Below are 13,362 nucleotides of genomic sequence, written 5' to 3'. Positions count from 1 at the left end.
TTGAACCTCAGCCTTTATGAGAACTTGGTCTTGGACAACGCGTGCGCTCTCGTGGGAAAATTCTAAAGACGATTTTGCGCGAGGCGCTCAATTTTCACCCGAGAATAAAGGTCAGTAAGATACAATATACATAACAGTTACTATAAAATTAAATTGCTTTTAGATGATAAAATAACGCATAAAGTAAAACAGGACACATTACCGGCATCATAAATTAACAGTGCTTAAAACTGATAGAAAAGGCGGTAACTAGTTGCCAACTAATCTAAACTGATTCACTAATAAACTTTATCTAATATTTAAACATTTTATTAAACATTATATTATATTACATATTATATTATATAGGCTTATCATCAAAACAAATTGTTAGTGAACTAAAACTCTCATCTAGCCAAATATCTGCACTCCCAGGCAAAAAATTAGCAAAAGTTATCACTGGAGGTGTACCTTTTATGGACCATTGTGTACCTTTGAGGTACCAAAATACACGTTTTAAGTAAAAAGTGTACTTTTTAAAAATGGTACCACCCAGTGACTTCTGCGAGTATGATAAAAGCAAATGAGAGTAATAATGTAAACATATTAACTTTTGTGGTAAAAATAAACTGGCATGCATCAATTAATGTATTGCTTCTCTTTATTTTCCTTACAGGAGTTTATTGATTAAAACGCCGGTACCCTTGCGCGGACTTTTTGAACAGCTTGCAAACTTCTAAAACCGGATTCTGAATATTGAACAGGTGCTTTGCAAAACCCCCTTCTGGCCCGGGGGGTGTGAAGAGTATTTTTCGCTCACGATGAGATCATTATTCACCGTAACCGTGTATTGCATCAGCCTCCTCTCTTCGCATCTGCTGGCTGTGCCGGTTAAAACCCCGCTGGAGATGAACAGGTAACAATCCGTCTTTATAAATGCACAGTCCATCTAACTTTGGTTTGCATGTTCACTGTTGAATGTAGGACGTTTTATTTGGGTGGAGGGTGATCTGATCTAGCACAAACTAAGGATTTCTCAGAGTAAAAAAAGGTTGAAAATGAATTGTAAAAAATAATAAGCTATTCAGTAGCCTATTCAGATTAATTTGGGATTATTTCCTGTATGCATGTGACGTTATAATTGTTTTCTAAAACTGTCTTTAACTTTTCTTTACTTAAAGCGGAAGTCCACCCTAAAACAACATTATGCTCCAACACTATATTTCATGCCATATATGTAGTTGATTGTGCTGCCATCAAATGTACTAACTCCATAAAAAAATTAAAGCTTAACTGCTACAGTAACGGTGATTTGACGCGTCATCAAATCACCGGAAGAAAAATGCACGACTACATTAATTCTGAATGATCTAAATGGGGGCGGGTCTTGAGGCGAGATGATTGACAATAGATGATAACGTTTTTGATTGAGCTGCACAGGAGCTAACGTTAGCTTGCTTTGCTCGTGTTTATAATAACAACAACATGATAATAACTTTCTACGTAGTATGTTTACCGTAGTTACACAAAACAAGCAACAACTAAGCCAAATGATGTTTTAGATATTTTAACAATTTTACATTACCTGAGTCCGCGGAAAAACTGGGCTGAAAACAGTACTCAAAATCTTCCTGACGAAAGTGCTGGCTGCATATTCAAAGTAGTGTAGTGGTGGGTCAGCTGAGGGTCGCGTTGATGTCAACCACTGATCTATATAAACAGTGCCGCTGCTAGCCATTTTGGTGCCCTAAGCATAATTCCTTTTTAATGCCCCCCACCCCGACCCTGAGTTTGTTTTTGCCAGTTTAATTTTTTTATTACCAAACATATATCATAATAGCAAAAAGTAAAATCTTTACAGCTTTAGCCAACACACATTACACATTTGAAAGTGCAAACTTTTATAAAATAGCAAAATAGAAAAAATTACCAAACTTAAATTATCAAAATAATCCAGACATGTTTTTCCCATGCACAATGTCACTTTAAATAAATTACATTAAATAAACATCAATAAGTAAACAAGAATACTCAATATTCTTAAATAAAACAATGATTCAGAGAACTAAGTGTCACAGTAATGTTTGCCTCATATCATATATAATGACGTTTTATATTTATATATATTTAACTGTCAGGAATTGTTAGCCTAGCATGTGCACTGACTGCTAACGTTAACTTTTACTGAGAAAGTATTAGCCACCATCACGTCAAAATAAACCACAAAATAAACTACTGCTCAATATTTAAAGAAACGTAGTAAAGAAAGTAACAGCTGCGTCAGTTATTTGTAAAATGCATATGCATAGGTAATGTTTTACAGTAATGTTTCTCAATTTAGCTTGCACTGAGATTATAAATTATAACAACATAGTTTGTCATCACAGCAAGTTCGAGGCGCATTACGATTAGCAGCAGCTGCAGCCCATGCGCATTTCCCTTATTTAGGAATGATTAAACATGATGGACTTACCTGCAAGTGATGCACGGGCATCATCCCGCAGTTTCTTCTTTTTTTATTTTTTCCGATCCTGACTCCTGCTGTGTTTTCGGGGCCATTTGCAAAAGTTGCCTACTTGTCCGTTTCTCAATCCGAAGGCTGCATCCTGCGCGAGGTCGCAGGCTGCATACGTCATCAAGCCTGGTTTATTTCAGTTAACTGAACATTACATTAGCAAGTCATAAGCATATTACAACAATTTAAGATTAACTAAGAATAATAGTCAACTTTATAATCGTTAATATTACCAAATAAGAACGTTTGATGACGTATGCTAGATATGTGACCTCTGCAGGCTGCAGCCTTCGGAGTGAGCAACGGTCTCTGTCAAACTTAGTCAGGCGCCCGCGCGATCAACCGGCACGGACCATCAAAGGCTGGGGGCATACTTTCTAGACTAGAGCAATTAAATTATTTCGTTCCCCCTTTTTTTGTAACATATATACATGGATAAAAAGTGCCTAATAATATTTCTATAGGGTAATGAAATAATTTCAGCATTATAATTTTTTTTCATTAGGCTATTATTTTTGGTGCCCTCTCAGCACGTGGTGCCCCACGCACAGCGCGTGATGCGCGTTATGGGAGCGGCGGGGCTGTATATAAATGACTGGATTGCGCATGACGTCACACTTGTGAAGCCACTGCGCCGCCATGTTGGTATACCCAAACGTTCTATTAAATCAATGGATGTTATCAGATTTTTATGATAAAACATCACTTTACTCGTCTTCGTTTTTATATGTGAAGTTACCCTGTACATTATTACAACACAAACGTCCAAAGCATGTAAATAGTTATTTACTGAAAGTTGTACATTTTGCGTTTTAATCCGTTATTATACATTCATCTTTATTACAGTATCAGATCAGCAGACAGACCGCAGCATATTTAGTATTAATGACAATAAACGTGCTCATTCTGAAATCTATATAAATAATCATGCTTTGTACCGTATGTGCATGCAATAATTTGCTAGTTTTGTAATTATGTTATCTAAACTTACAAGTTACCTAAACTTATTTAGAGAAATAACACTGACTGTCACAGTGTAGCTGAATGTCAAAAAAAACTTTATTTATACCCGTGTCATTAACAAATGCAACAGACACACTCACCTTAACGGTTTTTTATAAATCCATTATCCTGCCCGATTAAAACATAAACATTACAAATAACACCAGAGTTAACAAATAATTAACGTACACATATCCTAAAATGTAACCTTGTGTAACTGATACGCTGTAAAGGGGGTACATTTTTATCATGATTTTGAATGGAAGTCAATGACGCTCTCTGCCGGTTGGGTATACCAAGATGGCGGCTCGAACTCTGCGCTGGCTTCACCTCACGCAGTTACGTCAAGCGTTCTATGCGCAATCCAGTCATTTATATAGATCAGTGATGTCAACAATAAAAACTCCCGGTGGCCTGAATTTGTTGTCCTTACATCCACATACTGCACCAGGGCCGTGCAGAGACCATTGGAGGGACAGGTGCTCAAAGAATAAAAAGGGCACTTTGCTCGCCGACACGCAAGCACACAATTGAAACAAATAATAAAGTAATACAGAATAGAAAGATGATAAGTCTAACGTTTTTCTTTATTTTTCTTGCAAATAGAGTGAGACAGAAAAATCTATATAGACTGAGTTTTATATCTATATATTTATGCATTTGGCAGCAGCTTTTATCCAAAACGACTTACAGTACATTTCATTTAGTGTTTGTGTGTGTCAACACAGTATATGCAGTTTTGAAATTATATGATATTATATATTGCATTGTGACATTAAGATATTATTAAGTTTACAGGCTTGTGTTTTTGTTGTCATATTTAAAATATAATTCTATTCTATTCTAATCCTGTTTGAAATTTGTATACAAAGAGAGTAGCCTACATATTTTAGTTTTGAATTGTGTTTGTGTTGTGTTTTTGCACACTTTGATGCCTTGATGACAGGGCAATAAAATAATGACATTCATCTCTCCTTTCATTCATTTCATGAAGCCTCTAGTACTTTCTTTATTTTCAGGTAAACTTAAACTGGTTGCAAAGCTGGAGAGTTTTTGACTGAGTTAATAATTTAGCACGAGTATGGCTATATTACCCAACATCAGCTCACATTGTCTTTTATCAAAGGCGAGTCCAGGAATCGTAAATTCAATGTGATACAAAAATTAAGAGTTTTTTTTACCGTATTCATCGGATCTTGCTCCTCCAACAAACTCCGCGTGACAGGTGGATGACATTAGAACAGCGCGAGAGCGATTTGAAATCAAACTCCTCCGTATGATTTCCCGAATATTTCTCGCGGTACTTTGATGTCATGTGCGTTTCGGTTCTTGCATTGCTGCGTGAAGTTGAGCACACCTAAAAACTCGAGACAGCTACCTGTATGAACTTCCGGCAGAGAACGTCCCTGCCTTTGCCTCATCCATTGTTTTTATATGGGAAGAATGTTTTATTTTCAGCGTGAAAAATACAAGGTGTGGCGTGTGAAGGCTGAAATGGGTGAGACTTGAGAGCCCTGTTTGCATCTAACGTTCTAGAGATGTTAATACACACAGACAGCAATAAACAAAAGCTGTGCATGCTCTCCTCACGTTGTTCTTGTAAAATAATAATAATATAACAAGCATACCGCTTCGGTTCAATGCCGGCTCGAGGGGGATCCTCCCTGTACTGCGCACCGTGTCGTGCACGTGTGGGCGCTGCTAGCGCTGTGAGCTTTCCCTAAAGAGATTGTCCAATAAAAGGTCAATACGTCATCATGTGACTAATTTTATTTGCGGCTAAATTATTTTTTATTAATTTTACTAATAGTTAGATTGGGCAGGCCTTCACAAAAGGGCATTTAATTTTCAAAAAAATGCCTTGACAAAAAGGGCACTTTGGTCATCCAGGGGTAAAGGGGCAGGTGCTTGGGCACCCGCCGCCCCCCCCTCTGCACGTGCCTGTACTGCACAGGTTCTAGTCATCGTTTATCGAGGGCTTTGGTGATTTCCCCCTCAGAGACGGTTAAAGCGGAGTTACTCTTTGGATGGGTTCGTCTGCCGGCTAACTTCAAGTTGACTTGAGTTGATTTGAGAGCTAGTTGAGCGGTAAAAGAAGTTATTAGGCTTGTTCAACTTCATGTGGCGTTGCAAGAATCGACAGCGGGATGACGTCAAAGTACCGCGAGAGCGATTCGCGAAATCATACGGAGGAGTTTGCTTTTAAATCCCTTTCGCGGAACCTTGACGTCATCCAGCTGTCGGTTCCTGCGGCGCCGCATAAAGTCAAACAAACCTGACGACTGCATCGAACAGTGGTTAGTGGGTGGAGCTAATGACTCAGTTTCGCGCAGTGCATTCTGGTTAATTGTGTCCATTAAAGACCGTTACGAAAATTCCGCTTCAATACACTATCAATCTAATAATCGAAATCGTGCAAATTTATTTATTTTTCCTCATGTATAATGCAAAGTGGACATAAATTACCCGTGATAAACAGGCTAAAATGTCTAGATTGGACTTCCCCTTTAATAAACATCTGGTGTGCCACATCACGCGCTCTCACAAATGTTAAAATAAATCTTTTTAACTTTAAACAGTTTTGACCATCATTTAGTAGAGCTAGACTGACACAAGGATATTTTTTTAAAAGACAAAGGGAGTTTAAATTCAAAAAGAGGGTGCTGTGTCGAGTCTGATAATGATTGCAGTGAACAAGGTCAGTGTAGATGGTAGACGTGACAAAGTTAAGTAAACGCACGCATTCCATTTCACTGGACGCAAACTTTTGGCAACAATATATTTCATGAACATATATTATTAAGCCATAAATAAAGAGTATTATAATGCTTAACACGATAATCAGTTTAGATGTAAATATAAATATTTATGAAATATTTATCAATTAAAACGTAGTGAGTTTGTATACTGTATTCATGTGTGCTAGATGAGCATTAGCCTAAAATACAAAAGTTGTCACTGGGATGGTACCATTTGATACCTTTGAGGTAATATGGACCTTTTAGGTACAAAAGTGTAGCTACTGTTTAAAGGTACCGCCCCAGTAACAACTTGTAAACATCATAAATCATTGCAACATCAATTTGTTGGCTTCTGAACAGACATTAGCCACATCCAGAAATACTATGAGACTTCTAATAGCTATAATCATTTGTTGCAAGTCTAAATGACTGCAGAAGTCAACGAACAATGAGTTTTTGCGCAGTGATATAAAATTTGCTTCACTTTTGTGAGTTAAGGTTACACGAATATGAAACCTCTCTGACAAATGGGTAATTTGTGGTAAACCTATTTTAATAAATTTGGACTATTCAAATAGGCTTTTTAATGTTATTGACAGATTGTTAGTTGTAATATTTTACTTTTCTTTTGTTTTTACGCCAACATCTGAATAGAAAAAAGTGAGTCAGCTCTATACCAGCTTTTTATATCACTTATATTCTGGGGTTTAACAAAGGTGCCTTTAAAGAGTGTGACATCCAGAGTGTGCTACAATAGTAGCACTTAAAAAAATGCCCCCATGGACACATAATATGCAGCAAATAGGAGACTGGAGTAGTTGTTCCTGAAATTGGCTAATACTATGCTCATTCATGTCTTTATTGCTTAGTGATGATGGAAGACTACGCAGAATGGTAGGATGAGTGTCTGTGTGCCCTCTACTGGCTGAAAGTGTTGTGATCACAAAAGCTTACTAAAGATTTGTTAAAATGCTCAATAGCCTTCCACTGATGTAAGAAATAAACTAAACAAACTTAATAAAAATCAATTATTTTGATATGTTGAAACCACAGGAAACCAGTTTAACCCTTAAGAGTTCCTAGGGACATTTTGTGCCATTTTGATTTTTGATTTTTAAATGGTTGAATATTGCCCAAACTTGCCAAAGGTTAATCATTTTTGATACATTTTAGAATTTTGGTTTCAGTTTTTTAAATTAGCTTAAAATGGCTAAGCTACGCAAAAACCGATTAATGTGTTCCTAAGGACAAAAACTGCCCCATTGAAAACCATTATAACTTTTTTTGACCCCCCATTTATCTTAACTTAAACTAATACATACCTTTATGTCAATATATCATTTTAAACTACTGGCCTTGAAGTTTTAATTTTTATACTTGTCCACCAGGTGGCGCTACTTTTTACCATTTCATGCATTCATCAAAATGTCACAATTTTTGCTGTTTTCTGCGGACCGCATAGCTGCTGAAAAGATAAAGCTTTAATGTTGAAAATTGGTGTGTGTGTAAAATAAGTGTGTCTGAGTGGTAAGGGGGTGGTGGTGATGTCGGGGTGGAGTCGGTGTTGAGTGGGGCAGGGGGGCATATTCAACATATCCAAATTCTTCTCTCTTTGAAGGGCACATTCTGGGTTATAAACTAATTCAGTAATAAAAACGATGAGAGGCCAGAACCGAAACAAAATCAATGTTGGAAGAGGTGGAAGTAGACCAGCTGGAGTCTAATTCATTAGAGGGATCTTCAGAAGACTTCTCAGAAGGTGAGAGTGGAGAGGAGATGGATGAAGTGGCGGCAGGATGGATGTCAAATATGGAAAAATCTTCTGGTCTCCCACAAACATGGAGACACTCCGCTACTTCCCAGCAGCCAGAGATTTGATTCCAGGGCTCACACACTATGCCACTGCCCGAATCAGTGCCCTGACTTCAAGCTTTTCATTGATTCTGATTCATGAAATCCTGCAGCATATTGGGGCCATGACAAACCTTCATGGGAGACAATCATAGACTGGAGAGATCTTGAGACAGAGAAACTGCAGGCTTATGTGGGGCTTCTCATTCTGAGCGGTGTTTACAGATAAAAAATGAATCAGCCCTCAGTCTCTGGAGTGAGAAATCAGGACAGGTCACTATCTGGGCTACGATGTCCCACAAAAGGTTTCACGACTTCAGCCAAACACTGTGGTTCGATTATTGTTAACATATTGGCATTTAAAGGGTTAAAATTTCCACAAATTGTATTAATATTTGACAACATGTTTCAGGAAGAAGTAGTGTTAAAACATTAATAGTTTAAAGTGGAAAAAATTATTGATGTATGATCTTTTTAGAGCAGTTTTTGGGAAGGTGTCATTTTGGCCTTAGGATCATTTTGGCCTTAGGAAGTGTGAGTTTTGTATAAAATCTGACCCTGTTCAAAAAATAACAATGCATCAAAATCAATGTTGCTACCAATCTTTGACCCATCCTAGGGTCTAATAACAATTATAATCAAATGGTAGTTCAAATGTTTTTTTGGGATAAAATATTTAGTTTTTTTGTTTTTTCTGTTAAAAAACATGGGTTAATGTAAACAAACTGGCATGTAAAGGGTAAAAACTTCCACAAATTTAATTAATATTTCATATGTATGTTTCAGGCAGAAGTAGTTCTAAAAGACTGCATCGTTTAAAATGAAAAAAAATATTGACGTATGATATTTTAGAGCAATTTTTAGGAAGGTGTCATTTTGTGGCCTTAGGAACACTTAAGGAAGTTTTTTATAAAATCTGATATTGTTCAAAAAATAACAATGCATGAAAGTCAATGTTGCTACCAATCTTTGACCCATCTCAGGGTATAATAATAATAATAATCACATGGTGGTTCAAATGTGTTTTTTGGAAAATATTTAGTTTTTTTGTTTTTTCTGTTAAAAAAAACATGGGCTAATGTAAACAAACAGGCATATAAAGGGTTAAAATTTCCACAAATTTAATCAATATTTGATATGTATGTTTCAGGCAGAAGTAGTTCTAAAAGACTGCATCGTTTAAAATGAAAAAAAAAAAAATATTGACGTATGATATTTTAGAGCAATTTTTGGGAAGGTGTCATTTTGTGGCCTTAGGAACACTTAAGGAAGTTTTTTATAAAATCTGACCGTGTTCAAAAAATAAGAATGCATGAAAATCAATGTTGCTACCAATCTTTGACCCATCTCAGGGTATAATAATAATAATAATCACATGGTGGTTCAAATGTGTTTTTTGGAAAATATTTAGTTTTTTTGTTTTTTCTGTTAAAAAAAACAAGGGCTAATGTAAACAAACAGGCATATAAATGGTTAAAATTTCGACAAATTTAATCAATATTTGATATCTATGTTTCAGGCAGAAGTAGTTCTAAAAGACTGCATCGTTTGAAATGAAAAAAAAAATATTGACGTATGATATTTTTAGAGCAGTTTTTGTGAAGGTGTCATTTTGTAGCCTTAGGAACACTAAAGGAAGTTTTTTAAAGGACATCTTGAGGGTTAAACAAACTGTAAAAGCTTAGCTGTCACAATATCCTAGTCTCTGAATAGTGCGGTACTTAAGTCCAATTGGTTTTCCTTCAGTTTATTCTTTACTTTCCAGCTGCTCATTAATATCTCATGACAGTTTTCCACCTATCCAACAATGCCACACCTGACAGCAAACCAAGTGTAAGGGCGATGCAATGTAAATGTTTGTAACTTACAGTATTTTCAGTAAGTTTATTGTTTACAGATTATTCAATGCTTTTGTGATAGTCATTGAGAAATATTTAGAGAAATCATGGGCTGATATCAAAATTTAGTAATGTAAGTGAACTCTTACACAACAACAACAAATACATCTGATAAAAATCGGATACAACTATTTTTCATAACTATGTCACAGACTCAAACAAATCTTTTATAGATCTCATTCAAAAAACAAAAGGACTGTCCACTTTAGTTTGTAGCCTTAAAATGTTTAGGGTGTAGAGGAGATGTTTTAACAATGTAATTCAGGGTATAGCATCTTCTTTTGCTGTTTAAATTTAGTATCTCATTGTTGACATATCTTGTCTCTCTGTGATGTACTATATTGTCTCACTGATGTCAAACTTTGCGTACTTTACATGGACTTCTCAGTGTTAATTTGATAACTGGCCACTTACACAACATGCAGGAGTCAATGTGATGTCAGCAAGGGATTTTTATCATTTGACATGCCACGCTGTCCCTGATTTGTATAAATAGAGGAGTTAGTGATTACCACTGAAGCCCATTCTGAGGGTTCAAATATGATCAAGGGGCCTCTGTAAATAGCTAGCAATACATAGCCTAGTTTTATTTGTTACATAATGTCTTGTGGTTATGTTTATGAGAGAATATTTTAAGCCAGGAGGCGACAGATTCAAATATTGGTTTAAAAGAACAGCAGGAATGAGGACTGGCAGACTGCAGCATGCTTTTTTTGAAAAACAGTGTACGATCCATGGTTTAGATCATCAACATACTGTATGGATATATATGACAGTGATAGACAAAACACACACTACCAGTCAAATAGCTGCTTATTTTTATTATAATTAATCTCCACATATAGAAGTGCTGAAATAATTTTCATTTATAAAGTGCAAATAAACTAAAAAATATAAGTTGTAGTGCAAAATGTAAAAAAAATCCTTATCTAGTATTACTGGATCACAAACATCTCAAGTCATGTTAGAAGCTGTTTGGCTGCAAAGGTTATTGAAGTAGACGATTCAAGTCAAGCAGCTATTGGATTTTTAGCTTTCATTACAGGAGTTTCAGAACATTGAATTGTTACATTGTAGGTGAATGAATTTTTTTTTCCCCACTCAATGGAAATTTTTGGACTTTGTTAATGCAGGCCTCCGTTTACAACAAAAACAATACTGTTTTACACCAAGCTGTGTGCTTATTATTACCCATGGCGAGTGTTGAGAGAGTTTGAAAAACCCATTCCGCTTCAGACAAACTTGCTGCATCCTCAAATGGCTGGATCGTTCTGTCACGTCCCCGGAACAGGTAGGAGGATGCAAGTGCAAAGTTTGAAATAAATAACATTTATTAACTGAAATGACAAAACAGGCAGGAACAGGGACCAAGACATACACTGTAGTACTGACACAAACTGAGGCAACGATCCAGCAACTGAACATACAGGTGACCGGGATATATACACGAAGACTAATTGATAACAGGTGTGATGATTGGTAATCAGTGAAAAGTCCAGATGACAACAATCAGAACAGAGACAACAGAAACACGGTTGAAACCGTGACAGAGATAACCATTGGCATGTTTACAGTTACCCCAAAGCCTGGTTCATTTGACTAGTGTTATCTCTCTTTAGTGTACTTGGATCCTGTTTCGTTAATTGCATCCTGGCTGGCTTGCAGATGTGGGCTTGGACGCGATTAACTTGGGTTCAGGCATGGAACGCACAGTGTGATCGCAAATCACGCCAGAGCGTGGTTCAAAAAGCTAGACGTCAATTGTGCAATCACTCACCTTTATCTGCCTTCGTAAATACTTTCTGATGCGTGAAGCAGGGTTACATGAATGACTAAGCTGCACACAAGACAGATCTACCAAGCAATATGATAGACATGTGAGAGGGCTGTGTGTCATTGTGCAGCAAACCACTTAGAATAAAAACATCACAATGGGGTCCCTCTCAGAGGTGGGTAGAGTACCCAAAATCTGTACTCAAGTAAAAGTACAAGTACTTATACAAAAATGTACTCAAGTAAAAGTAAAAGTATCAATCTAATTATTAACTTGAGTAAGAGTAAAAAAGTGTTAGATGAAAAAACTACTCAAGTAGTTAGTTACTCGTTACTTCCGATCTGAAAAAGAAGTAGCGCAAAAGCACTGAATTTCAGACTACTTGGAGGGTTTTCACAAACCTCTCCTTAAAAGTCTCATTGTTCTGCTTATATACAAGTAAAGCAGCCTATCTCAGTCCTGCAATGGGTACATTAACATGACATAACGTGTCATTTGAGAAAAAATCTCAAACACACACACACACACACACACACACACACACACACACACACACAGATGTTTTTCTGACCGTTAACTCTGTATTTAATTTCATGTTCACAACACAAACTTGTCAGCATCTGCCTTTAAACATGCAAGCAGTAAACAAAAAAGAACGTGTGTGTCTGTATGTTATCATGTTTTTATATGAATAGGTTATTTTCATTGCCATTAAAGTGCAATTACTGAACATAAACAGGAGCTTAATAAAAATTATCATTTTAGAATTTCATATGGAACTTCTGTTTGGGCAAATCAACTATACATTAAGTTTAATATATAATACATGTTTCTTTAAAATCAAACTTTATTATTTTATTTTTATTAATTAATTCTTTAGGAAGGATTTTAATGAAACACAATCCCGTTTTTATTTATATGTATTTTCTACACATTAGTGAGGGGTCCGGATTTGTGTATAAATGCAAGACGTCCTTACATTTTGCTGTTCAGTTTGTTTAGTTGTGGGGAAATGATACGGAAATGTGCAGATGAACGTGCTGTTTGTATGGTTTAACTTACACTAGGTTTAGTCATCGCTTGCACAAGAGTGCATATGGCAAAAAAACTCGGACAGTGTGTCACATAATAGTGTTCAAATAGACATTACTGACACTTACTTCAGGTTGGAGCTTGAATTCCTGTACGCTGAGATGTCAGCTCGTTTATTGAACACAGCATGCATCGCATTATGAAACTATTCTTTTTGACCTCTTGGAGTGAAAACATAGACCGAACTTGAAGCCGCCATGCATGATCCACCTCTGATATCTCGCCAACGCACACGCGCCCTCATCTGCTTCTCCTATCATCTGGGCGCGGGCGCGCGCGCCAAAGGGTGACCGCGCGGTCGCGCGCGCTAAAGGGTGACACAGCCTGTCTCGCGAAACTTTCGAACACGCCCTATAAACTTTTAAAAATATATATATTCATTAATTATTACCATTAGAAAGTAGCGCAGTAACGCCGCCGAATGTAGCGAAGTAAAAGTACAGTTTTTTCACTAGAAATGTACTTGAGTAAGAGTAAAAAGTACCCATCCTTAAATTTACTCTAAAAGTA

General features: G+C 36.6%; 1 protein-coding gene across 3 annotated transcripts in view; it reads left to right on the top strand.

The window, feature by feature from the left end:
* The window catches only part of adm2a (adrenomedullin 2a), a 29,016-nt gene continuing 15,654 nt past the window's right edge, over positions 1–13,362 (top strand). The window contains exons 1-3 of one of the 3 annotated variants that reach the window (XR_010537326.2): positions 1–110; positions 656–895; positions 11,120–11,265. Coding sequence is in view for 1 of the 3 variants with exons in the window: in XM_065274014.2 (XP_065130086.2) it covers positions 801–895 (95 nt within the window). In the remaining 2 variants the exon portion in view is untranslated. Of the gene's footprint in view, positions 111–655; positions 896–7,106; positions 7,280–11,119; positions 11,266–13,362 lie in introns of those variants that run through there. The other 2 variants (XR_010537325.2, XM_065274014.2) reach the window with 2 other exon arrangements.

The sequence above is a fragment of the Paramisgurnus dabryanus genome, chromosome 1 (assembly GCF_030506205.2).
Source record: "Paramisgurnus dabryanus chromosome 1, PD_genome_1.1, whole genome shotgun sequence".
Lineage (NCBI taxonomy): Eukaryota > Metazoa > Chordata > Actinopteri > Cypriniformes > Cobitidae > Paramisgurnus > Paramisgurnus dabryanus.
The sequence above is the reverse complement of the archived record's forward strand: the minus strand, read 5'-3'. Positions and strand labels throughout refer to the sequence as shown.